General features: G+C 41.0%; 1 protein-coding gene across 1 annotated transcript; it reads right to left on the bottom strand.

Annotated features, from left to right (window-relative positions):
* Positions 1 to 900: 900 nt before the first annotated feature.
* Positions 901 to 27403, bottom strand: PSMA5 (proteasome 20S subunit alpha 5). Its single transcript, XM_003933402.4, has 9 exons — positions 27253 to 27403; positions 23526 to 23592; positions 16424 to 16550; positions 13774 to 13841; positions 12779 to 12886; positions 12578 to 12636; positions 11740 to 11842; positions 10386 to 10472; positions 901 to 1141 (listed from the first exon to the last, which is right to left on the bottom strand). The coding sequence occupies exons 1-9, from the start codon at positions 27279 to 27281 to the stop codon at positions 1064 to 1066; spliced, it is 726 nt and encodes a 241-aa protein (XP_003933451.1). The 5' UTR covers positions 27282 to 27403; the 3' UTR covers positions 901 to 1063.

The following is a 27403-nucleotide window of genomic DNA, read 5'->3' as shown; positions in this document are numbered from 1 at the left end:
TAAAAGTTTTAGAACAGATATCTTCATAGAACAGGGATATTAGTCCAGGTGTGGTGGCTCATGCCTGTAATCTCAGCACTTTGGGAGGCTGAGGTGAGTGGAACATGATATCAGGAGTATCAAGACCAGCCTGACCAATATGGTGAAACCACGTTTCTACTAAAAATACAAAAATTAGCTGGGTATGGTGGTGCAAGCATGTAGTCCCAGCTACCTGGGAGGCTGAGGCAGAATTGCTTGAACCAGGGAGGTGGAGGTTGCAGTGGGCCGAGATCGCACCACTGCACTCCAGCCTGGGTGACAGAGCTAGACTCTGTCTCACCAAAAAAAAAAAAAAAAAAAAAGAATAGGGATATTAATAACACTGTCCTTTTGGCCCACTAACATACGCATTTCAAACAAAAGACTGTATTACAATGGCTGGGAGCAATGGCTCACCCCTACAATCCCAGCACTTTAGGAGCTGGAGGCGGGAGGACCACTTGAGTCCAGGAGTTCAATACCAGCCTGGGCAATATAGTGAGACCTCATCTCTTTAAAAAGACTATTAGAAGAGAACAGACATGGCCGGGCGTGGTGGCTCACGCCTGTAATCCCAGCACTTTGGGAGGCCGAGGCGGGTGGATCACGAGGTCAAGAGATCGAGACCATCCTGGTCATCCTGGTGAAACCCCGTCTCTACTAAAAATACAAAAAGTTAGCTGGGCATGGTTGTGCGTGCCTGTAATCCCAGCTACTCAGGAGGCTGAGGCAGGAGAATTGCTTGAACCCAGGAGGCAGAGGTTGCGGTGAGCCGAGATCGCGCCATTGCACTCCAGCCTGGGTAACAAGAGCGAAACTCCGTCTCAAAAAAAAAAAAAAAAAAAAAAAAAAGAAGAGAACAGACAGTCTATAAACAAATATTTTTAAATTTTCTTTATTTCAGAACTGCCTTTATGTACAGACATCATTAAAAAAATGCACATACAATGGAAAATTTCCAAGGAACAGGAGCTGGAAATAAAATTTACGGACATTATTAGAACTGAAATTGTCCCAGAGAAGTTCTGAGGATCAGGCTTCCTTAAATGTCCTTGATAACCTCTTCAAGTTCTTCCTTTGTGAACATGTGGAAATTCTGGCCAGGCTGCACTGTGGCTAGCTGGAAAAAAAACAGAAGGTTTAATAAGCTGGGTTCATTTACCCTGCGGATGGTCCTACCATGGTCAGCAGAAGCTGTGTTGGTGATGCAGCTATTCATTAGGAACTAAGGGATCTGCTGTCCCAAGGATATCCTTTCCAGGCAGTAGGTCCCTAAAATAGCTCTCTGCCTCCAAAATAAAAATGCTTATTGACCAAATTTTCTATTTTAAGGTTAACTCACCACATCATACTTAACCAAATGCCTGGCATCACTGTCATTTATTGAAGCCACTTCAACACGGATCACAAAAGCAGCAACAAAGTGCATGAAGTCAGTACTTTTTTCTGTTAAAGACTCCTTTAGAAATATATTTAAAGTATATTTAAATACTTAAAAGTTGAGCTTGTGTGTGTGACCTCAGGTTACTCGGCCACTCTGTGCCTCTATTTCTTCATCTGCACAAATGGGGACAATAATAATAGCTAATTCATAGAGTAATTGTGAGGATTAAATGTTAACATATATATAAAGTACTTATAGCACTGTTTAGAACATAATGCACCAAATAATCCTTAACTATTATTGTTAGACATTTTCTCTAAAATTGTTCATGTGGCAAAACGTAACAAAAAAAAGTTTGTTTTGTTTTTTAAAAGGACTGACCAAGAAAAGATTTCATGAACACTGGCATAGGAAATTCATTGTGACTACTGAAGATACCAGTAATAACTGGAAGTCCAGATTATATTTACATTTATGCAACAAAAAAAACCTAGGGTCAGAAGATGGTTTTCCATTCTCTCTGCTGATCACATTCCACAGTTTTAGGCAATACTGAGCAATAGGTGCCACGTCACATTTGCCTCAAAAGATTTGTGTTTTACATGTCATATCCTCATAGTGTCTTTTTTTCCCCCTTCAATTTTAAAATGAAACATATGGCTGGAAATAGCAGCTCGTGCCTGTAACCCCAACACTTTGGGAGGCTGAGGCAGGAGGATCACCTGAGTCTGAGAGTCAAAAACCAGCCTGGACAACATGGGGAGATTCTGTGTCTACCAAACTCCCTCCCCCCGGCCCCTCGCAAAAAACTAGCAGGGGTGTAGCAAAAATCGGTGTCCCACGTACTCAAGAGGCTGAGGTGGGAGAACTGCTTGAGCCTGGGAGGTTGTGGCTGCAGTGGGTCGTGATCATGCCACTGCACTGCAACAGGGATGACAGAAGGAGGGCCTGTCTAAAACAATTAATAATAATTTAAAAACAATTAAATATACTAGCATTTCAAAGTAATTTTCAGTACTGATATTTAATATAACTTGAAGTTGCTAGACAGACTTAGCATAATCCAGTTATGTGATGTTTAGTTTTTTTTAGTTTTTTTTTTTTTTTGGTTTTTTTGAGACGGAGTTTCGCTCTTGTTACCCAGGCTGGAGTGCAATGGTGCAATCTCGGCTCACCACAACCTCCGCCTCCTGGGTTCAGGCAATTCTCCTGCCTCAGCCTCCTGAGTAGCTGGGATTACAGGCACGTGCCACCATGCCCAGCTAATTTTTTGTATTTTTAGTAGAGACGGGGTTTCACCATGTTGGCCAGCATGGTCTCAATCTCTTCACCTTGTGATCCACCCGCCTCGGCCTCCCAAAGTGCTGGGATTACAGGCTTGAGCCACCGCGCCCAGCCTTATGTGATGTTTAGTATCTTCTGCCTCATCTATAAGTAAAATTCAGAAAGACTGCTGCACATCTTAAGATATCTGATATCTGGGAACAGACTTAAAAAAAAAAATGTTCTCTTCTCAAAGCCTGTACTCTCCTTTAGATTCTCCCAAAAGATTTATCTCCAATTACATGAAAGGTCAGAAAAGTCCCAAATACATTTGCAAAATATATGTAAACAGTTAGTTTACCATATAGACCATGAGTTCCATTCTGAGGATATTTAAACATACAAATATTGTTATTACTGCCTCTTTTGGCCAGGCGTCGTAGCTCACGCCTATAATTCCGGCGCTTTGGAAGGCTGAAGCAGGAGGATCACTTGGGGCCAGGAGTTTGAGACTAGCCTGGCCAACATGGTGAAACCCCGTCTCTACTAAACATACAAAAACTAGCTGGGCATGGTGGCGCATGCCTGTAGTCCCTGCTGAGGCACAAGAAACACTTAAACCTGGGAAGTGGAGGTTGCAGTGAGCCGAGATTGCCCCACTGCACTCCAGCCCGGGCAACAAAGTGAGATCCTGTCTCAAATAAATAAATAAATAAAAATGTTACTACTGCTTCTCTTAACATATATCTTTACATGATGATCAATGACGTGAGGAAAGAGAAATACAAGGGCGATAATCTAAAGAGTGAGGGCCTAAAGAATTTCACTCATGACTCAGGCTAGCCTTCTCAAAACATTACAGGAGCCAAAAAACAGAAACTGGAAAAAACTGAGTAGAACAGTCCTACAGAAGAACTGGAATGCAAATAATACTATTAATAATACAGTTTGAGCCAAGGACTGCCTTCAGGAAGTTGCTCATCACTAGATAAGTAAAATAATCCCTTACTTTTGTGTAATATTAAAAATGTATTTGCATAATGAGAAAGTTTTCTATTTATTATCTCACTTTCAAAAAACATCTCCACGAGGCAGGTAGAACGGACATTTTCTTTCAATGTATTTCACCAATAATTAAATACTAAGCACCTGTGTATTAGTTACATGTACTTGTGACTAAGGATCCAAAGACGAAGAAAGTCTGTCTTATTTACTAAGCGCTACATGCCAAATGCATTCAATGTCAGGTAAGTGTTTATAATAGAGCTAAGCATATGTCTAAGAGTGATCTGGGGGAACCCAGGAAGGCTTCAAGGAGAAGCAACTTTTGAGTTGTATATTTAAGCATGGCAAGAATGGGTCAGACAGGAAAGCCAGACAATATGCAAATGCACAGAACCACAAAAGAACATGACGTATTTGCAAAATTGAAAGTAATTTTGGAGGGTCGCCAAGATGGCCAGGAGAAGACAACACCAGAATGCAGCTCCCAGCAAATGAGGTGCAGAGGGCCAGAGGACTTCCCGATTCCAAAAGACGTGCCGGGTTTGTTTCTGTGGGACTGATAGAGTACTGAAAATAGGCCCAGGGAAGGAGTCGCCGGTGCGAGAGCTGCCCAGGGGGCAAATCAAGATGGCGGGGGTGCGTCCCCACCTGAAACGTGCAGCTGGCTCAGAGGATCGGGGGACTTAACCCCCTCAGTGCTCCAATTTGGATCCTGCACTTACCTCATCCCTTCTGCAAGCCAGGGTCCACTAGAGCCCTGCCGGACGGTGGGGCGCCGTGGGTAGTCGATGCAAATCTGAGCGGTGGCTACCGTAGGGTGCGGCAAGTTATCGCTGGGACTTGGATGGGAGTTTGGATTAACGCCAGCGGGACAGGCTGTCCCACAGTGGGAGGCAGAGTTGAAAGCAAGGAAGCAGACCATAAGGCCCGCAGGTCCCACCTCCAAAGAACTGAAACTGAAGCTCTCACTAGAGAGCTTGTTAGCAAATACACAAGCTTGACCCCAACCAGGAAGGCATCCAGCTGGGGAAGCAGAGAGCGCCATTGGGAAGGCAGGGCCAATCTCACCTGCAAACAAACTCCAGGGAAGGACCACCCACCCAAAAACCTGACTGAACCTGAAAGAGCTCAGCAACGCCTTCTATAGGCCAAAAAAGATACAGCTCTAACTTCAACAGAAAAAACATCCACTTAGAGACTCCTGAAATCACCAACTTCAAAGATCAAAGGGAGATCAATCCACAATGATAGAAAAAAAAAAAAAAAAAAAAAAAACAGTGCAAAAAGGATGAAACCATCAAAGAACAGAACACCTCTTCGCCTCCCAGGGATCACAACTCCTCACCATCGAGGGAACAAAAAAAGAGAACGAATTTGATGAATTGACAGAAGCAGGCTTCAGAAGGTGGGTAATAACAAACTTCTCGACCTTGTTCTAACCCAATACAAAGATACTAAGAACCTTGAAAAAAGGTTAAACGAAATGCTAACTAGAATAACCAGCTTAGGGAAGAACATAAACCACTTGATGGAACTGAAAAACAGAGCAAGAGAACTTCGTGAGGCATACACAAGTTTCAACAGCCAAATCGATCAAGCAGAAGAAAGGTTATCAGAGATAGAAGACCAAATCAAATAAAACAAGAAGGCAAGATTAGAGAAAAAAGTGTGAAAAAAATGAACAAAGCCTCCAAGTACCATGGGATTATGTGAAAAGACCTAATCTATGCTTGATCGGCATACCTGAGTGTGATGGGGAGAATGAATCCAAGTTGGAAAATACTCTTCAAGATATTATCCAAGAGAACTTTCCCAACCTAACAAGGCAGGCCAACATTCAGATCCAAGAAATACAGAGAACACCATAAAGATATTCCTCAAGAAGAGCAACCCCAAGGCACATAATTGTCAGATTCACCAGGGTTGCAATGAAGGAAAAAATCCTAAAGGCAGTCAGAGAGAAAGGTCGAGTCACCCACAAAAGGAAGACCATCACACTCACAGTGGACCTCTCGGCAGAAACCCTGCAAGCTAGAAGGGAGTAGGGGCCAATATTCAACATCCTTAAAGAAAAGAACTTTCAACCCAGAATTTCTTATCTGGCCAAACTAAGCTTCATAAGTGAAGGAAAAATAAAATCCTTTATGGACAAGCAATTGCTGAGAGATTTCGTCACTACAAGACCTGCCTTAAAAGAGCTACTGAAGGACGTACTAAACCATGACAGGAACAACCAGTATCAGCCACTACAAAAACGTACCAAATGGTAAAGAACAACGACGCAATGAAGAAACATCAATTAACAGGCAAAACAACCAGCCAGTAACAAAATGGCAGGAACAAATTCAAACATAACAATATTAACATTGAATGTAAATGGCCTAAATGCCCCAATCAAAAGACAAAGACTGGCAAATTGGATAAAAAGTCAAGACCCATCAGTGTGTTGTATTCAGGAGACCCATCTCACATGCAAAGACTCACAAAGACTCAAAATAAAGGGATGGAAGAAGATTTACCATGCAAATGGAGAGCAAAAAAAAAAAGCAGGGGTAGCAATCCTAGTCTCTCATAAAACAGACTTTAAACCAACAAAGATCAAAAGAGACAAGGGCATTACATAATGGTAAAAGGATCAATGCAACAAGAAGAGCTAAGGATCCTAAATATATATGTGCCCAGTGCAGGAGCACCCAGATACATAAAGCAAGTTCTTAAAGACCTACAAAGAGACTTAGACTCCCGCACAATAATAGTGGGACACTTTTAACACTCCACTGATAATACTGGACAGATCAACAAGACAGAACGTCAACAAGGATATACAGGACTTGAATGCAGATTTGGACCAAGCAGACCTAATAGATATTTACAGGACACTCCACCCCAAATCCACAGAATACACATTCTTCTCAGCACCACATTGCACTTACTCCAAAATTGACCACATAATTGGAAGCAAATCACTCCTCAGCAAATGCAAAAGAACAGAAATCATAACAAACAGTCTCTCAGACCACAGTGCAATCAAATTAGAACTAAGATTGAGAAAAGAACTCAAAACCACACAATCATGTGGAAACTGAACAACTTACTCCTGAATGACGGATAGATAAACAATGAAATGAAGGCAGAAATAAAAATGTTCTTTGAAACTAATGAGAATGAAGACACAACATACCAGATCCTATGGGACACATTTAAAGCAGTGTCTAGAGGGAAATTTATAGCAATAAATGCCCACATGAGAAACAAGGAAAGATATAAAATTGACACCCTATTGTCAAAATTCAAAGAGCTAGAGGATCAAGATCAAAAAACCTCAAAAGCAAGCAAAAGACAAGATGGCCTGGATGGTCTTGAACTCCTGGCCTCAAGTGATCTACCTATCTTAGCTTCCCAAAGTGGTGGGATTATAAGCATTACACCATGTCTGGCCAGAAAATATTTTTTAAGTGAAGAACAATTAAGATTAGATATGGCTTAGAAAATCCACTGTAGTAGTACAATGAGGAAAAACTAGACTGAAATGGAGGAGGCAAAGACTAATTAGGAGATCTCTGAAAATATACAGGTAGGGGAAAAATGGGGACCTGAACAAAAGAAGGCATTGGAAGTAGGGATGAAGAAGGGACATTGATTTGGAAGTTATTTATAAGGAGGCAAAGAAATGATCAAGTAAAATGGAAGGGAAGTTTAAGTCTTCCAGGTTTCTAGTGTGAATGAGTGCACTGCCGGTGTCATCAACCAAGATTAGAAATATAGGAAGATGAAATGGTTTTTAGGAAAGATAATGATTTTAATTTTAGAACCATCAAATTTTAGGTGAATGCTTCAAAAAGGTCAAATGATAGTTCCAAAGAGTGCCATGAAATCTGACAAACAGGAGTCATCTTAGCAAGGAGGAGTCTCATGGACATAAAAGCTGAAACAAATAGTAATGATTGAGGAGTAAACGAGAGGTGAAGCAGTGGAGATAATACAGGTTCTGTTTGGAGGAGACTTGGCAAAAAGGTTAAAAAATAGGATGGATAAAATAGCACTCAGCAATAAAATATAACAGAATCGATACAACATGGGTGAAATTAAAAAAAAAAAACAGGTGAAATAATGTCAAGTATGTATGACTCCATGTATATGAAATTCTAGAACACAAAACAATCAATAGTGACGAAAAGTAGATCAATGGTGGGTGAAGAGACTACAAAGGGACATGAGGAAACTTTCTGTTAACATTTGCTGAATTGTAAACTTAAAATAGGTATATTTTACTATATGTAAATTATATCTCAAAAAAGCTTATTAAAAAAAGATAGGTAGGATACTAGATAGAATGAGGTATACATAAAGATTTTCTTAAAAAGAAAGATGTAACTTGGATATTTTCCTTTTCTTAGGGGAAGCAGTTCATGGAGGGAGGCTGGAGATCCAAGGAACAACTAAAGGCCTAAGAACGTAAAGCAGATGGGCTCTAGAGCAGTGGCTCCCAAATGTCAGTCCTTCTTACACTGACCTTTCATGGCAGCCTATGAAAGCTGGTTCTACAGGTGAGATATTCTCCAGTACTCTCTAATCTTACCGTGCTTAACTAGTCAATCCCCTACCACGGATCAATCCAACCATCCATTTTCTCATGAGTATAGTCAACAAATATCCTGGTAAGTACTGGTACTGATTGGTTTAATTACTGATTTATAACTGCAGCCTTGGTTGGCCTTTAAATTTTATTTATTAATTTTTTCGAGACAGAGTCTCATGCTGTTGCCCAGGCCAGCGTGCAGCTAGAGTACAATCTCAGCTCACTGCAACCTCTACCTCCCAGGTTCAAGCAATTCTTATGCCTCAGTCTCCCAAGTAGCTGAGATTACAGGCACACACCATGACACCCAGCTAATTTTTTGTATTTTTTTTTAGTAGAGACGGGGTTTCACTATGTTGACCAGGCTGATCTTGAACTTCTGGCCTCATGTGATCTTCCTGCACATGTTGTCTCCTCTTCCTGGAATAACTTTCTGCCTCCCAAAGTGCTGGGATTACAGGTATGAGCCACTTTGCCTGGCCTCAACATACACCCCACACCTCAGCAGTCAGAAAAAACCTCAAAAGTTTCCTTTTACCTACAATGTTATTTTTACATCTTGGAGCCTTTGCACATGCTGTCCCCTCTTCCTGGAATACCTTTCTGCTCCCTTTTCCAGACATCACCTCTTCCAAGAACCTTCCCTAGTGCTTTAGGCTTAAGTTACACGTACTCACAGGAATCTGTTCTCTATGTGTTCCCTGCACTACACAGTATAATACTTGAATAGGAATAGGATTTTCTATGTCTGTATCCCTGGCAACTAGCATAATGCCTGCTGTATAATGGGTACTCAATATAATGCTGAATGAATTTTACTTTTCAAAACCAACTCCTTCATTTGTACCATGCCTTACCTCTTCTATAACTTTTCCATCACTATTCTAATCTCTCCTTTTATTTCTTTCCACATTTTTCTTTTTCTTTCTTTCTTTTTTTTTTTTTGAGATGGAGTCTTGTTCTGTTGCCCAGGCTGGAGTGCAACGGTGCAATCTCAGCTCACTGCAACCTTCACCTCCTGGGTTCAAACAATTCTCATATCTCAGCTTCCCAAGTAGCTGGGATTACAGGTGTCCACCACCATGCCTGGCTAATTTTTGTATTTTTAGTAAAGATGGAGTTTCATTATGCTGGGTAGGCTGTTCTTGAACTCCTGGCCTCAAGTGACCCATCTGCCTCAGCCTCCCAAAGTGCTTGGATTATAAGCGTGAGCCACTGCACCTGGCTCTTTAAACATTTTTCTATATACTAGTTTCATCTCCGTTTATGTTTTCAAGACTTTTCCCTTAAAAAGACATACTCCTTTTCTTTAATGCTATCTTCTGCTGACACTAATCAAACTTCTTGAAAAGCAAGATACTCTTGTTTTCTCCACTCATCACCTCCCTTTCATTCTTTTTATTTTATCTTATTTTTGAGACAGAGTCTCATTTGATCACTCAGGTTGGAGTGTAGTAGCACAATCTCAGCTCACTGTAACCTCCAAATCCCAGGTTTGAGCAATTCTCATGCCTCAGCCTCCCAAGTAACTGGGACTACATGCACACACCACCACACCTGGCTAATTTTTGTATTTTTGGTAGAGATAGGGTTTTACCATGCTGGCCAGGCTGGTCTCCAACTCCTGGCCTCAAGTGATTTGTCTGCCTTGGCCTCTCAAAGTGCTGGATTACAGGGGTAAGCTACCTTGCCAGGCCTCATTCTTTAACTCACTGAATTCTGGCTTCTGCCAGCACCACTTTACTAAAGCTGCTTATTATTCAAAGACTATCAATAATTTCTTAAGAACTAAACATACAAGGATGTCATTTCTATGATCTATGTAGTCTTCGGCAATGCAAGCTATAATATCTGAACAAAAAAACAGTAAAACAGCCAGGTGTATTGGCTCTCACCTATAGTCCCAGCTACTCAGGAGGCTGAGGCGGGAGAACTGCTTGAGACCAGGAGTTTAAGACTAGTCTGGGAAACATAGCAAGACCCCATCTCTAAAAAATTAAAAAACATTAGCCCCACATGGTGTGTGTACTTGTGGTCCCAGTTACTTGAGGGGCTTGGGTGCAGCCTAGGCAATATAGCCAGACCTCATCTCTTAAACAACAAAACAACAACAATGACGAAACAGAAAAATACCTCAATGTTCGTTGCATTCAGCTTCTCCTCCATTACTTGTTTGAGGATGATGAGTGAAGACTTGATGGCTTCTTTCAGAGTCATAGACTTGAAACAAAGAAGGCAAGAAGATGCCTATTAATTATACACAATCCCTCCTTCCTTCAAAGATTTTCCCTTCATCTCACTGAAGAAATTATTTAATAAGTATGTCAAACATCTTACTTAGTATGGTGCATTACAAGTATCTCCAGAACTCAAGTAAATGGCAAATAAGTGGAATACTTTTTCAGGAAAACCCCCAAAACCTTATTGTGAGCCACAGTAAAGTCACCAACCTTCATATAGTAAGTAGTCTTTGAAGAAGGGGAAAGGGACATACTTCTCTTGCATACGTTTGAATTCCTCTTTAAATTTAGAATATAATATTATTGGTGATATCCTATGAATAATAATGCCCAAATGATCTAACAAGGTAGCCCAATGGTTTAGAAAATTTACTTTTTACCCCATTTTGTATCCAATTTCCTCCACATGTAAAATTAATACCATCAGCAGCTGATGTGAGCGGGCATCCCTGTATGAACCACCTGAATGATACAACAGCCTTCAATCACACCAATGAGTTACCCAAAAGCAAATCTTCCTATCTCACAAAGAAAATATCAAATGCCCACTTGCTTCAAGAGCCAATTATAAAGTGCTAAGATAGAGTTATAAACGTATTATGGTACCATGGTATACTACTTAGCCATCAAAATAAAATATTGGTACAAGATGAATGGATCTCAAAAACAGTCTGTTAAACAAGAGATAAAAACTGACAAATTCTTTAATTCCTTTTATAAAAAAGCGCAAGAACAGACAAAACTAATGGACAGTGGTAAACATGGTTGCAAGGGAGGGAAAAAGATTGACTGGAATGTGGATGAGCATTTTTATTTTTTTGGTGGTGGAAAGTGTTTTTATTTTGAGACGGAGTCTTGCCCTGTTGGAATCCAATGGCGTGATTTCGGCTTACTGCAACCTCCGCCTCCTGGGTTCAAGCAATTCTCTTGCCTTAGCCTCCCAAGCAGCTGGGACTACAGGCATGTGCCACCATGCCCAGCTAATTTTTGTATTTTTAGTAGAGACGAGGTTTCACCATGTTAGAACCAGGATGGTCTCAAACTCCTGATCTCATGATCCACCCGCCTTGGCCTCCCAAAGTGCTGGTATTACAGGGATTACAGGTGTGAGCCACTGTGCCCGGCTTCTTGTTTTGCAATTGTCAAAACTCATAGAACTGAACTCTTAAGGTCTGTACATTTTATTATATGTAAATTATACTGTGATTTTCAAAAAAATAGTACAAGTTGTGAGAATACTTAATTACCTTGTGGTAAACTTCTTGCAAGGAGCTCTGGGCACCCTCTGAAGCAGAGCCAATTGCTCGAGCATCACACTGTACAAAAGTCCCAGATGGGTCCATATGAAACCTGCAAAACCCCCAAAATGAGGACTAAAATGCTTAAGCGTGGTGGCACTTTATGTAACAAACATCTCACCAAAACAAAGTATAAATGCTTGGCCCTGCAGCCGGGAAACACCACTGAAATATTGAGGCACAGATATAAAAGATGTTCTATGTCTGGAGAAACCAGACATTTCAAAAAGTGTTTAAGAAAATTAGTAACTTCCTTAGGGATTTAGAATTATAGTATAGTATGTATAAATATGGTACTTGTTTATGCCTATCTTAGTAATATTTGAAGATGAGGATCAGATCAACATTCCAGAGCAAAGCTCTAAAACATACCCTGACTATAGTAACAAAGTTACATCTAATTCCTTCCAGAATGAACGCTGGTTCTAATAGGAGAATTCTTCACGGAATCCCCAAATTTGTGTAAACAGCATAGAATCACTAAACTTTAGTATTAGAAGCCACATGTGTGTAGCCCTTCTACAATAATTTTTTCTTTTTTTAATTTTAATTTTTTAACAAGACAGGGTTCTGCTATCCAAGCTGGAGTACAGTGGCACGATCACAGCTTACTACAGCCTCAAACTCCTGGGCTCAGGAGATCTTCCTGCCTTGGCCTTCAAGTAGCTGGGACTACAGGTGCATGCTAATACCTGGCTAATACTCTACAGTAATCTTCTCAGTCCCCATCCCAAATTAAAATAACTCCCTACAAAAGCATGAAGGAAAATTACAAAATGGTACTTACAGCTGGGGTCCTTTCTCATCAACTCCTCCAAACAACAATGCTACTCCAAAGGGACGAGACTAGAACCAAAAAGTAAGAGATATTAAGATAAACAGCTACAAAGTAAGGAGGTGAGAGGGGCTGGGAATGTTTATGTTCATAGGACAAATGTCCTAAGTCCCATATAACAACAGGAAAACTCGACACAAGCATCATGCTCACCATGGCACCTGGATCTGCATCTTCTTCTCCAAACTGGAGAGCTAGATTGGACACAGCTTGGGTCACACTCTCCACCGTCATCGTCTCATTGTAGGTGAACCAGTGGTTCTAGAAGAAGAGCAAAGCATGGAACAACCTTCTAATAAGGACATTAAAGCAGCCCACCATCTCACTACACACATTCCCTTGGGATTGGAAACTGAAGGCTCAAACGTGGTTTTCTTAATTAACATTAACTCTGAGTACTTGGGAGTACATGAGGGGAAGAGAAATAGCTCTGGAAATAAACATATCACAAGGACTCTAAGCAACGATGGACAAGAAAATTACTGCCTTGAAAAAAAGGGTTATGCCCTCAAAACACGAAGTTTACTCTTTTCAAAAACTAAAAGTGCCTCTTTCCGTCAGACTCTAGCTTATTCTTGATGTTTAAGTTAAATGACTTATTCTTACAGAAGTACAGACAGCAAACTTGCAAATAAGTGCAAAAAATTTTACCATGTGATATATTTTTCTTACTAGCCTATCTCCAAGCAGCAGCTACAAAGTTAAAACAAACAAAAAAACAGTATCCCTGACCAGTATTTGTCAGCTGCTACAAGTTATTACTCACCAAAGGAGGACTGTTACTTGCAAGCCTGGCAGCAAAGGCAGTTGAGGGGAGAATATCCTTTAACTATGTCCACCTCCTGCCGTGGTGCTCCCACAGAAAGTCAATTAGGAAACAATGCATTGCAATGCATGCTTTATATAAGCAAAGCCAAAAAAAGCAAGACACTGTCAGCACTACTGACTAGAGCTTCTTTAAAACTGCAATGGTTGGATGGCTAAACTCCAAGCCCCAGAAAGTTCTAACTGGAAATTCTACCCAAAATTACTCCCAAGAGCCATATCTAATATTGACACAGATATCTGCAGTATAGCTCAGGCAGCTGTGTAATAACTAAACAAGGAACTCAAGCATCCTGGTAAAAAGGAGATGATGCCAATTTTACCTGTGTCTCCACTCTGGCTTTATCAATTAAAGTCTTAGCATCAGCAATTAGCCCACTCATGGCACAACCTGCAATGTAAAATTGACAGTGACCCAGTGGCCAAATCCTTGTAGAAGTCTTTCATCCACTCAGGAAATCCTGAAATTCTGGAGTGGAACTATGGCAGCCATTCAGCTATCCCATAGTATTTTATACCCTAAAGATTAGATAGGAAATGATCTGCACTGAACCCAAGTATTGATGATAGAAACAAAAAAACCATCCACAATGACACAGAAGTCCAGGCAGTAAAAATAAGTCCAGAGAAAAACAGCTAACCAAACATCAATTTCCACATATTATATCCCTAGGCATCCCTTTAGCACTCTTTGTAGACCATAATACATTTTCAAACTAAGCAAACACTAATGCCCCAACCTGAGAAACAAGGAAAAGAAGATCACCTCACTATGAACTACAGTGGAGGACCCTCGAATAAATCAAAAGCCTTTTGCCTCTCTGTTCCAAACACAAAGCAACTAATTATATCCGAGAGAGTGTGCCTGACGGCCCAAGCCACCACGATTATAATTATAACTGTTATTATTTTTTTTTTCCCCAGACAGAATCTCACTCTGTCACCCAGGCTGGAGTGTAGTGGCTCAATCTCAGCTCACTGCAACCTCTGCCTCCCGGGTTCAAGTGATTCTTCTGCCTCAGCCTCCTGAGCAGCTGGGACTACAAGCAGGTACACGCCACTACGCCAGCTAATTTTTTTATTTTTTTTAAGAGATAGGGTTTCACCACACTGGCCAGGCTGGTCTGGATCTCCTGACCCTGTGATTCGCCTACCTCGGCCTCCCAAAGTGCTGGGATTACAGGCTTGAGCCACCATGCCCGGCTATAACTGTTATTTTACATGCCATAATTCAAATGTAAATCTCCAGCCTAAGTTTCTCTCCCAAGTTTCAGACATATAAAGCCAAATAACTTCCTTAATATATCTACTTGGATATATCACACACCCATTTCCTTTCTAGATCCCATCATCTTCTTTGGCCCTCATAACCAATCAGATCACGAGTTCTGTCAATCTCTACCTTCCTCTCCATTCTCTGGCTACTGTGTTGGTTAAAACCTTCATCATCTCTTTATTTGGACTATTACAAAAATTTCTTAACTGGCCTCCCTGCCTCCAGTCTCAGCCCTTTTTAGTCTACCTTTAATACCATTATCAGAATGGCCTTTCTAAAATTCTTAGCTTCTGGGCGGAGGCACTTTCAGGCTGCTTGGTGCCAGGGGGCTGTCTGACCTTTCTAAAATTCTAATGGAATCATATTACTTCATTGCGTAAAACCTTTCCCATCCATGCAAAAGGATTACATTGAAGCACTTTAGTGTGGTAAAAAAGGAATTCCACTCTCTGACCCCAGACTCATCTCTTGCTGTAGTTAATGTCACAGTCCTACGAAACTGCTTATGCCATGGTATTTTATATTTTACACTACAATGGCTTCAGTCATTTCTATTCCTTCTGACTAGAAAGCTCTCCCTTGCTAAACCCAGACACTTGTTTGCCTTGTGTACACTTCCTTATCTTTCAGAATTAAACTCAGCTCAAAATCACTTTCATGGAATCCTTTTCTGAAAGCCCCACTATCACTGACTGCAGGCAAAATGAATTATTTCCTCCTTTGTACCCCTTCTGAGAACACACTATTGTCTCTCTTAATACTTTTGTCACTTAATTGCATTTACTTATTTACCACCACAATTAGATTGTATGCTCCTAGAAAACAAGTCTTATTCCTTTCTACATCCTGGTATCTAGTATAATGTCTGGCACGCTGTAGGCTCTCAATTTGTAGAATGAAGTGACACTGAACTACCTTCAAAAGACAAGACTCGAGTTAAAGAAGACACAATGTTCCAATCTTAAAATATAAAATCTCAGTTTCTATGTATATATCTATGAAAGAGATAATATCAAGCTCCCAGAGTCACCACAGTATTTGGTTCTGATGCCTTTAAGCAATTAATTATTTTGCCAATGTTTCATTAATTAGCTGACTAACTAGGTTAAGAAAATTTGGAGAGCCAAATAAAATGCCATTCTATAAGTAAGTAGAACGACTTACCCTGTAATTAAAGCAGGGGAATTAAAGACCAAAAAAGGGGGTAGAGGGAACACGGAATACAAAGACAAATCTGAAAACAAAGGAGGAAGATTTATCTACTCAAGTCTATATTATTCTTATAATTCATAGTCACTCCAAAGATCTTTGAGAATTCCTCTTTTCTCAATGGACACTCCAGCTTCTCACACATAATCCTGTGCTCTGGTGGCCTCTTACTAGGGCAAATATTGTGCATCAGTAAAGATTCAACCATCATAAGGAGCTGGCCTATGATTCAACCTTTGCATATTTCAACAACCATCACATTTACCAAGTCTAAATTTGAGGGGAAAGGAACTTCTGGGAATAGGTTAAACATAAATGAGTCCTGCAAGAGCCTCCTACGCCTACATTTACACATTCTGGACTACTGCCTGGAAAATAATAGCTAACAAGGGGATAACGTGTTTATTTCATAAACCTCCCTTGGAACCTCATAGAGGACTAATTAACCTAAACCAGATCCTACAGAAGAGCTTTCCTCCACTCCTTACCTATATGAGCATCAATTTCTACAATTTTCTCAATGCTGCTGGGCTCCATCAGTGGGGAGGTAATTCTCTTCTCCACAGCTAGGCACACACCCTCTGATGTTTGGATCCCAATGGCTGTAGAACCAAGCTAAAAAGAAACATGTTATGATTACCATATACAGGTCACATACTCACCAGATAGCTCTCTGTAAATCTTCATGATAGAAACTTCAATTGACCACATCTTATAGGCAGAGAGAAGGAGCACCCTCATATACTGTAAATAATTAATATACTATTCTTTTTAATAGCAAGAACACTGATTTACAGAATTTTGTATTTCTAAAAAGTTCTTTTTTTCTCCATTAAATTCAAAAAAAAAATTTAATGTTTTTAAAATAATTTACCCAGGTAATTTCCAGAACCCCAAAAGAATAAGTTCAACAAAGTCTTGAACACATTGGAAAAATCCATTCTCTAATGCCAATATTTGGAGGAAGGAAGACTCAAAAGTTCTAAACATAGTGGGCAAGAAAGTAATAAAACTCTAATTTGGTCTTTTCTGGACCTGGTCTCTTTTCACCTCTGCCATCTATCTTGGTCTGTCCCAAGAGCTGATAGTCCCCAAACCTCCCCGACTTCCAGAAAAGTAATAAAGGAAGGTAGGGAGGGATGAAAAGAACCACCACCACCATCACCACCACCAACATAAAATGATTAATTATTTAAGGTGGCTAGAAGTCCACAATATACCTGGAACCTATCTTTTTATCTCTATGTAACACCCAGTCATCTACTTCTCTATGCCCATTTCTTGCAAAATTAGTATGACAATAATAATACCTACATCAAGAAGGGTAAATACATTATGTATTATAAAATGCTTAAAATGGTGCCTACCACATAGGAACAAATGTTATTCTTATTATATACATAGATTACTTCAATAGTCTCTCTCATCTTTAATCTCTCTCCCAATGTATCTCTCATGTTACAGCCTGACTGATCTAATAAAATGTTATTATCGTTATATTTCTTCTTCTCTCAAGAACTAACATTACCTTATACTGCTTATAACATAATATCCAAAATAAGCTTCCAGAGCCTTCTTATCCTGATGCCACTTTTCCCTTCCAACTTCATTACTCATTATTCTCCAACAAAATCCCTCAGGTACAGCCTAACCCACTTGCTCAAGCCACATTATGTCCTACCCTTGCACCCCTGCTCATGCTGTCTTCCCTGGAATACATTCTTCCTTCTCCCTACCCAAATTCCACTTATGAAAGCCTTCCGTGACTATGCTTTGTGCTTTGAATTCCCATTATATTTAATTACTTCTACAAAGTAATCACTGCCAAGTGTGAGCATTGCAAAGGGTTCCAAACAATTCCAAGAATTTTTATGTATAACTTGCCTGTAGACTGATTGTTTCACAGACAATATATTATTTTTCAAATGTGTTGTGACTTTATTTAGAAGTGTTATTAAATACACACCAGCTTTTTGTCATGTATTTTCTTAATCAGTAGACATATGCATAACTACAGAAGATGAACTGTCAAAAATTTTTATGTAAAAAAAAGAGTGCTTAAGTTGGGCATGGTGGCTCACGCCTGTAATCCCAGCACTTTGGGAGGCTGAGGCAGGCAGTCTGCATGAGTCCAGCAGTTTGAGCCCAACCCTGTTTCTATAAAAAATACAAAAAGTAGCCAGGCATGGTGGTGTATGCCTGTACTCCCAGCTACATGGGAGGCTGAAATGGGAGACTGCTTGAGACCGGGAGGCAGAGGTTGTAGTGAACTGAGATTGCACCACTGCACTCCAGCCTGGGCAACAGAGTGAGACCCCATCTCAAAAAATAAATAAATAAAAATGAGTGCTCATATTTCTAGTTAAAGGTACAGACTAAAGACATACATTAGCTCTACTACTTCCTTAAGTCTATCACTGTATGATTAAAGGACTTTTAAAAAGGCATAAATCCACTGTAACAGAGAGTGGGGGAAGACATAGTAACAAAACCTTGAAGCTAAAAAGAAGATGGGTTAGTGATACCTGGGTAATCCAAATCCTAAACCAGCAGTAAAGAAAGTAAAGAAACAACCAGATTTTATCACAGGACCTCAAAAAAGAAAATGGTGGTAACAAGGACCTCTGGAAATGGAAATGACCAAGGAGCTAATTCAATGTTTAAGAAACAGATTCTGGGCCGGGCGCGGTGGCTCAAGCCTGTAATCCCAGCACTTTGGGAGGCCGAGGCGGGTGGATCACGAGGTCGAACGATCGAGACCATCCTGGTCAACAGGGTGAAACCCCGTCTCTACTAAAAATACAAAACAACTAGCTGGGCATGGTGGCGCGTCCCTGTAATCCCAGCTACTTAGGAGGCTGAGGCAGGAGAATTGCCTGAGCCCAGGAGGCGGAGGTTGCGGTGAGCCGAGATCGCGCCATTGCACTCCAGCCTGGGTAACAAGAGCGAAACTCTGTCTCAAAAAAAAAAAAAAAAAAAAAAAAAAGAAACAGATTCTGTTGCCGGGCGCGATGGCTCAAGCCTGTAATCTCAGCACTTTGGGAGGCCAAGGCGGGTGGATCATGAGGTCAAGAGATCGAGACCATCCTGGTCAACATTGTGAAACCCCATCTCTACTAAAAATACAAAAAATTAGCTGGGCATGGTGGTGTGTGCCTGTAATCCCAGCTACTCAGGAGGCTGAGACAGGAGAATTGCCTGAACCCAGGAGGCGGAGGTTGCGGTGAGCCAAGATCGCGCCATTGCACTCCAGCCTGGGTAACAAGAGTGAAACTCCGCCTCAAAAAAAAAAAAAAAGAAAGAAACAGATTCTCAGATCCTCTCTCCTATGCTGTAGAGCTAAATGACTGCACCACTCCCTCTCCTGCAGAAGACTCCAGGCTTACTCTCTGGAGACCATAAAACAGAGGGTCTTTGTTTTGGGGACACTAAGCACAGTCTAAGGCCAGAATAATATACTGAAATGGGATAAATACATACAAATTTACAAACATAATGTTAAGAACCTCAGCCTTCTTTCCCTACTCAGCTCTCAGAAGCCAGTAGCCAGAAATACCCTCCCATAATGAAATCAGAAAAAGGCAGTTTTCGCCTGAGCAGTGGTTTTCAAACTTTTTGACCAAAAGCCACAGTAACGAATACCTTTTATTTTATTTTATCTTATTATTATTATTATTTTTTGAGACAGAGTCTCACTCTATTGCCCAGGCTAGAGTGCAATGGCACGATCTCGGCTCACTGCAACCTCCACCTCCTGGGTTCAAGCAATTCTCTTGCTTCAGCCTCCTATGTAGCTGGAATTACAGGCACACACCACCATGCCTGGCTAATAAGGAATACATTTGATTTCATAACTAAAACCCACAAATAAATACAAATACCTAACAAAAACAAAATTTCATGAAAAAAACCCCCTCACCACTACTATTGGCAAGGCATTCCGATATCTACTGCTCTGTCCCACTTAAAAAAAGAAATGTGAGCCAGGACTGGTGGCTCATGCCTATAATCCCAGCATTTTGGGAGGCTGATGCAGAAAGATCACTTGAGCCCAGGAGTTTGAGACCAGCCTGGGCAACATGGCAAAACTTCACCTCCACAAAAAATAAAAATTATCTGGGCGTGGTGGCATGTGCCGATAGTCCCAGCTACTCTGGGGCTGAGGTGGGAAGGTCACTTGAGCCTGGGAGGTTGTGGCTGCAATGAGTTGTGATCGTACCACTGCACTCCAGCCTAGGTGACTGAGTGACACCATCTAAAAAGAAATGCTCCTCATGACCACCAAATTTATTTTAGTATCTCCTAACAGGTCTAGCCCTGCAGTTTGAAAAACATAGCTCTGAAGAATATGACCAGTTCAAAATAGAAAAAAAAATTTTTTTAAACAGGGTCTCAATCTTGTCACCCAGGATGAAGTGCAGTGGCACAATCACGTCTTATGGAGCCCCAACCTCCCAGGCTCATGAGATCCTCCCACATAAGCCTCCAGAATAGCAAAGACTACAGGTGTACACTACCACACCAAGCTAATTTTTTCAATTTTTTGTGAAGACAAGGTCTCATTGTGTTGCTCAGACTGGTCTTGAACTCCTGGACTCAAGCAATCCTCCTGCCTTGGCCTCTGAAAGTGCTAGGATTACAGGTGTGAGCCTTGCCAGTCTAATGTTTTGATTTTTTTCTAGGCATGGGTTATGCTGCCCAGGCTAGTCTTGTGATCCTCCTAAGCTCAAGTGATCCTCCTGCCTCAGCCACCCAAAGTGCTAGGTTATAGGCATGAGCCACAATGTCCCATTGGGAAAAAAAAATTTAAAGAAAAATTGGAAAATTGTTGAAGAAAAGTTAAGATATTTTATCCATAAAACAGTAACAGGATGCTAATAAGAAAAAAGAAAAGAAACAAAAGAACTTGGAAATTAAAAATAGTTTCTGGCCAGGCACAGTGGCTCACGCCTATAATCCCAGCACTTTGGGAGGCCGAGGTGGGCAGATCACCTGTGGTCGGATCACCTGAGGCTGGGAGTTTGAGACCAGCCTGACCAACATGGAGAAATCCCATCTCTACTAAAAATACAAAATTCTGGGCGTGGTAGTGCATGCCTATAGTCCCAGCTACTCGGGAGGCTGAGGCAGGAGAAGCGCTTGACCCCAGAAAGCGGAGTTGTGGAGTGAACTCCATCTTAAAAAAACAAAAATAGTTTTTTGTTTTTTTTTTTTTGAGACGGAGTTTCGCTCTTGTTACCCAGGCTGGAGTGCAATGGCGTGATCTTGACTCACTGCAACCTCCGCCTCCCGGGTTCAGGCAATTCTCCTGCCTCAGCCTCCCAAATAGCTGGAATTACAGGCATGCACCACCATGCCCAGCTAATTTTTTGTATTTTCAGTAGAGACGGGGGTTTCACCATGTTGACCAGGATGGTCTCGATCTCTTGACCTTGTGATCCACTCGCCTCAGCATCCCAAAGTGCTGGGATTACAGGCTTCAGCCACCGCGCCCGGCCAAAAATAGTTTTTATGATACTACTGGAAAATGGGTTCTACCTAATTTAGCAAATAAATCAAAAAACGATGACATGGGGTCCAACACAAGAGGGAGTTAAAGGGAATGCCTAGAATGATGTGACAGAAAATGAAGTCCACAGCTATGCAGGAGGCACAGAGAATAACCAGTCCAGACTGGGGCAGGTCAGAAGACTCCAAGATTTCATTAAGAATCCTTAATGGGGTACAGTGGCTCATATCTGTAATCCTAGCACTTTGGGAGGCCTAGGTGGGCGTATTACTTGAGCTCAAGAGCTCAAGACCAGCCTGTGCAACATGGCGAAAGCCCGTCTCTACAAAAAATACAAAAGTTAGATGGGCATAGTGGTGCGTGCCTGCAGTCCCCACTACACTGGGGGCTGACGCTGGAGGATCACTTGAGCCTGGGAGCTTGAGGCTGCAGTGAGCTGAGATGGGCACGCATCTCAAGGCAAAAAAAAAAAAAAGGAATCCTGAATAGGACACTTAATTTGGCTGAATGTTTTGAGAGGATACATGTAACCTGCAGAGACTTTGGAATGCATTATTGATCATCCTAAATTAAGCAAATATTTTTAAAAAGAGAATTATTAACTCCAAGAAAAATATTGTGCAGAAACAGAAAAACAATTATAAAACACAAAATGGCTCAGCTGTGAAAAGCATTTACAGTCATACTAATGTAACTGTTGACTAATGGTCTAACAAAATGATGATATTCAAGATATATTTGGAAACGGTCATCCATCCCCACCTCAAAAGACAACTGTGTGTGATGGGGAGTAGGGATGTGGGGTCGGGGCAAAAATCTTCATCTTTCATAATAAAAAGTCCATGGATAATGCCTAACAAAAAAACCCACAAATCTGTGTTGTAGAGATATGGAGGTACATGCCTAGAACATTACCAGCTGAAAGAATTTAAAGGGTTGCCTCTGAAAAGCTAAACACAGATGATGCAGGGCTCAAGAGTTGCTGTTTTTTGTTACAAGGTTTATAGAACTACTTTGCCTTCTGACTCTGAAACTACATGCATGTATACCTTAAAAGTCAAACCAATATATAATCAGAAACCATTGCCAAAAAATGTCATTTAGCACTTAGTTGTTCTCTGATTGTTTTTACGTATAGTATACTGATCCTGAATCCCCAACTGAAGAGAGTAAGACAAAATTTATATATACTTTTAAATTTTATTTAGAAGAGTGACTCTCAATTGGGGGCCCTTTTGTCCCCACCAGACAGTTGGCAAAGTCTGGAGACATTTCTGGTTGCCACAACTGAAAGAGTAAGTGCTACTGGTATCTAATGGGTAGTATCCAGGAATATTTATAAACATCCCAAAATGCACAAGATGGCCCTCCACAACAAATAATTATCCAGGCCAGGCCATGTGTGGTGGTTGACACCTGTAAATCTCAACTGTTTGGGAGGCTGAGGCAGGAGGATTGCTTGAGCCCAAGAGTTTAAGGCCAACTTGGGCCACATCTCTATAATAAATAAATAAATAAATAAATAAATTAGCCAGGCATGGTGCACACATCTGTATCCTAGCTGCTAGGGAGATTAAGGTGGGAGGAAAGCTTAAGCCCAGGAGTTGGAAGCTGCTGTGAGTTAAGATAGCGTCACTGTACTCAACTGTGGGTGATAGAGTGAGACCCTGTCTCTAAAAAAACTAAAAAATATCTCTTATTTAGTCCCTTACGTGTCTTTACCAACAAATCAAAGGTGGTCAGAGTCATGATTTGCTCAAGAAAACAAAACATAAAAAATAAATACAGGTGCTAATTCTGGACTTCTGCATTCTTCTTTATAGCTAAGAGGATCTACAGCACAAATATGTCCCACCACCCCCACTGAGAAAAAGCTATTTAGGTAATTATGAAGCAGTTAACTGCTCAAAAAGTTTAAAAATAGATATTAGGACTAGGATTCAAACTGTTATAAAAATAGTTAATAGTGGTTGCTTAAAGGGATATAAGAAAATTTTCTAAAGGCATGGTTAAACCACATTTACTCCAAGGTAGGTTCTGCCAGCATGAAATTTCAGGAACTATGCTACTTGCTACTATACCTTGATAGCCTCAATGGCATATTCCACTTGAAATAATCTTCCTTCAGGAGAAAAAGTATTCACACCCCTATAATGTAAAAAAAATTATTAATTATTCTCATAAAAGCTAGTCACATAGACCTGAATTCAAGCTAAGATAGCTACAGAATATGCATGCTGTCATTCTCTATTTCGCCCACAACAATCTGTAGCTTTTTTTGTACATTAGTTTTTCAAGGGAATGGAACCTATATATAGAACACTTCTGCCCCACTCCCAGAAAGTCTTCTCAAACTGATGAAATGAGAGCAAGTGACTTTTCTGCCTCAATCCTGAATCAACCTGGATCAATGCTGCATCGACTTACCAATTCCCTTGGTAAGTTCATGCCCCAAAACTATCAGCCAATTTCCAAGAAAATGTGCATTTTTTCTTATCCTCTTCCCATAACATGTATGTGATGTTAATATTTGGGGTTATCACTCTTCCTTCCATTCTCAATGCCCTCATTACCTTTCACTTAACTATTATAATAGTCTCCTAATAGGTATTGTCTTTTGGAGCAGGTTGTGTTTTTCCCCTAATTCAAACAATCTCTATAAAACACAATTATTACTTTTTAGTAGAAGTCGGCCACAGGTACATTTCTCTACTTATTTGTGTGAATTACTATTATTATCTTAACAACAGACTGAGATAAATGTAGTTCCTATGTCTAACCTAGTTCATCACTCGATATTTATATAAATTACATGCCAGACTGCTTTTCTCTCTAAAACACTTCCCCTTAACACTTTCCACCTTTCCTTGCTCAAGTGTGCTGGAAATCCCTATGGAGAAGAGGCACCAATCATGGTCTCAGCTAGCTATAAAAGCTTTGAGCACACAATGGATACAAAAAAATGTGTGAATAAATGAATGAGATGGTTGCAATCCTTGCTTTATGGAGTCTGGATTTTGTAACAGGTAACATGACATGTAGCAGTGCTCTAGGCTGGCTGCAGTGGCTCACACCTGTAATCCCACCACTTTGGGAAGCTGAGGAGGACAGATCACCTGAGGTCAGGAATTCAAGACCAGGCTGGCCAATATGGTGAAACCCTGTCTCTACTAAAAATACAAAAATTAGCTGGGGTGTGGTGGCAGGTGCCTATAATCCCAGCTACTTGGGAGGCTGAGGCATGAGAATCACTTGAATCCAGGAGGCGGAGGTTGCTAGTGAGCCAAGATGGCACCACTGCACTCTAGCCTGGGCTACAGAGTGCTAAGCACCAGTTACTTCCAAATTTCTATTACCAGTTTTACCTCTTTCCTAACAATTTAAATGCTTGCTGAACATTTCCACTTGGATATTCCATTAGCACTTAACACGCAACATTTTCCAATTTGAAATACTATCTCTTTATATCCAGCCACCTTGCAAAACTGACTGCATCTCCTGCCATTCCTATTTCAGTTTTATTTTAAAATACCTCCAATCTTCCAGTTTTCTCAAGATAGGAATTTCTGAATGATCTGACTCATTCCTCCCCACCTTTTCCCATATCCAACTATATGCTAAGTCATACTAATTCATATCAATTCCTCCTCCACAGTAACACATCACTCTTCCTTCTCAATGCCCTCATTACCTTTCACCTACTATTGTAATAGCCTCCTAGCCTCCTAACAGGTATTGACTCACTTTCCCCTAATTCAGACAATTAATCTCTGTGAGACACAAGTATTATTTAACAGCAAGCAGCTGCCTACAGAAATAGGACCCAAACTCCTTAACCTCGTATTAAAACCATTCAATATCTAGCAGCATGTTGTTTTTCCCATTAACTCCCGCTGTTCCCATACATGTATCATATGTGCCAGTCAGACTGGACTTTTCCAAAACATGCATATTTTTCCATTGCCCCTCCTTCATTTATCCCATATTCTCCAACTCACAACTATTGATCTCACTGTCTTCATTAAATTCCTACTCTTTCAAGAGACCCAGTTCTTTTTTGTGTTTTTTTTTGTTTTTGTTTATTTTTTTTTTTGTTTGAGACGGAGTCTCGCTCTGTCAGAGGCTAGAGTGCAGTGACGCAATCTTGGCTGACTGCAACTTCTGCCTCCCGGGTTCAAGCGATTCTTCTGATCAGCGTTCCGAGTAGCTGGGACTACAGGTGCGCGCCATCGCGCCGTTAAAGACCCAGTTTAAATGTCAGCTCCTTTGTGAAGTTTTCCATGATCCTCTCATATTGAATGCAATCTCTCATCAAAACTTCCATGGTACTGATTTGAATTTCTCTAATGGCATTAATATATTTCTGACTCACACTACAGTTACTTCCGTAAATAATTCTGTTTTGTTTTTTTTGAGACAAGGTCAGCGCCACCATGCCCGGCTGATTTTTTAATGTTTAGTAGAGACAAGGTCTCGCTATGTTGCCCAGGCTGGTCTCCAACTCCTGAGCTCAGGCAATCCTACCTCGGCTTCCCAAAGTGCTGGGATTACAGGCATCAACCACTGTGCCTGTAAACAATTCTTTAAGAGAGTCTCCTATACGAGAGCAAGGAGCTTGATTTTGTCCATTGCTGTAGCACCAGCACCTAGAACAGTGCCCTGTTCACAGCAAGCACTCAAGCACATTAACTAAGAGAACAAAAAGGGATGTATTTTAGGCGGTCTTGGGAAGACAGAAAAATGAGTAACAAAGCAGTCAATACATATGTTAAATAAACGGCCACTAAATTTAATAAATGCTTTCTGATAAAAATAACAATTTCCATCATACACACCCTTACTCAAAATTATGTCACCCGAAGATGATTCTCTTCAATATTCTGGAAGTTAAATATCGACCAACAAAGTCACTTTATAGACAGTGGGAAAATATGTCAAAACATATGTCAATACACCTATGAGTCAGTAAAAAAGATGAAAAAGAGGTAACTGCAGGTGGTAAAACTTTGACAGGATCAGCATATACTTGACAAGAAATGCAGCTTCTCACGCTACTTAGTACAAAGAAAATGTCTGCCTTCCCTGGCTTTAAAAAAAAACTTAACAGCTATGTGAAAACTTAACTGATGAAAACGGAAACTGAAAGTAAAAATGTCTACAGCATAAATATGCACAACTTTATATTGTGAGCATTTCTAAGCCACAAGTTTTTTGCAACTTGCTTTAAACTTTTAAAAAGTCAGAAAAATTTAGGCCGATTGGAATCAACATGGTAAGAAATCTCTTGAAAACCATTCTAAATTCCAGTTCCTATAAAATCAGACTCTAGACAATATATCCGGCCAAAGCTACGACTGCCTTCGTGCTTCACACACCGCAGCATACACTACTACAAACCAGTTGCTTTTTCTTCCAGGAGGCACGTTTAACTTTCTTTTTTTTTTTAAGGTAGTCATACTAAGCACGAAAAGATGAATGAGGCAAGGGGTGACCCCTGGCCTTCTCCTGGTTCAAGTCAGGAGTTTCGGCTCCTAAAGCCTTCTTTATCAAGCACAAACCGAAGCTTCTCGCTTCCGCACCGAGTTAGGACCCAGGGGGAGACTCAGTGGCAGGACAAGTGCCGCCGATGTGCCCAAGTCCAGCTTGGGGAACCACGGCGGGCGCCTGGGTAGGGCAAGAAATCCCCAGGTCCGGCCAATCTCGGGTTCCTGGGACGCCCCATGACTGGGCAGAACCCAGGCCGCGCCGCCAGGTGCCCGGCCTGCCCACCATAATTCCGCCCCGACGTCCCCCCCACGCCGCACGGACCTGTCGTACTCAGACCGAGTGAGAAACATTGCGAGGGAAGGAGGAGGCAGAAGCTACGCGGGGATTCTGAGGACCAGCACGACTCCACCGGCACCCAAGTCACCCACACCGCCACAGCACCAAGGACCAACCGCGCGTGCGCCCGCGACCT

This window comes from Saimiri boliviensis, chromosome 11, assembly GCF_048565385.1.
Source record: "Saimiri boliviensis isolate mSaiBol1 chromosome 11, mSaiBol1.pri, whole genome shotgun sequence".
In the NCBI taxonomy this organism is placed as follows: Eukaryota; Metazoa; Chordata; class Mammalia; order Primates; family Cebidae; genus Saimiri; species Saimiri boliviensis.
Note: the sequence above shows the minus strand (reverse complement) of the source record. Positions and strands in the feature narration are given on the sequence as shown.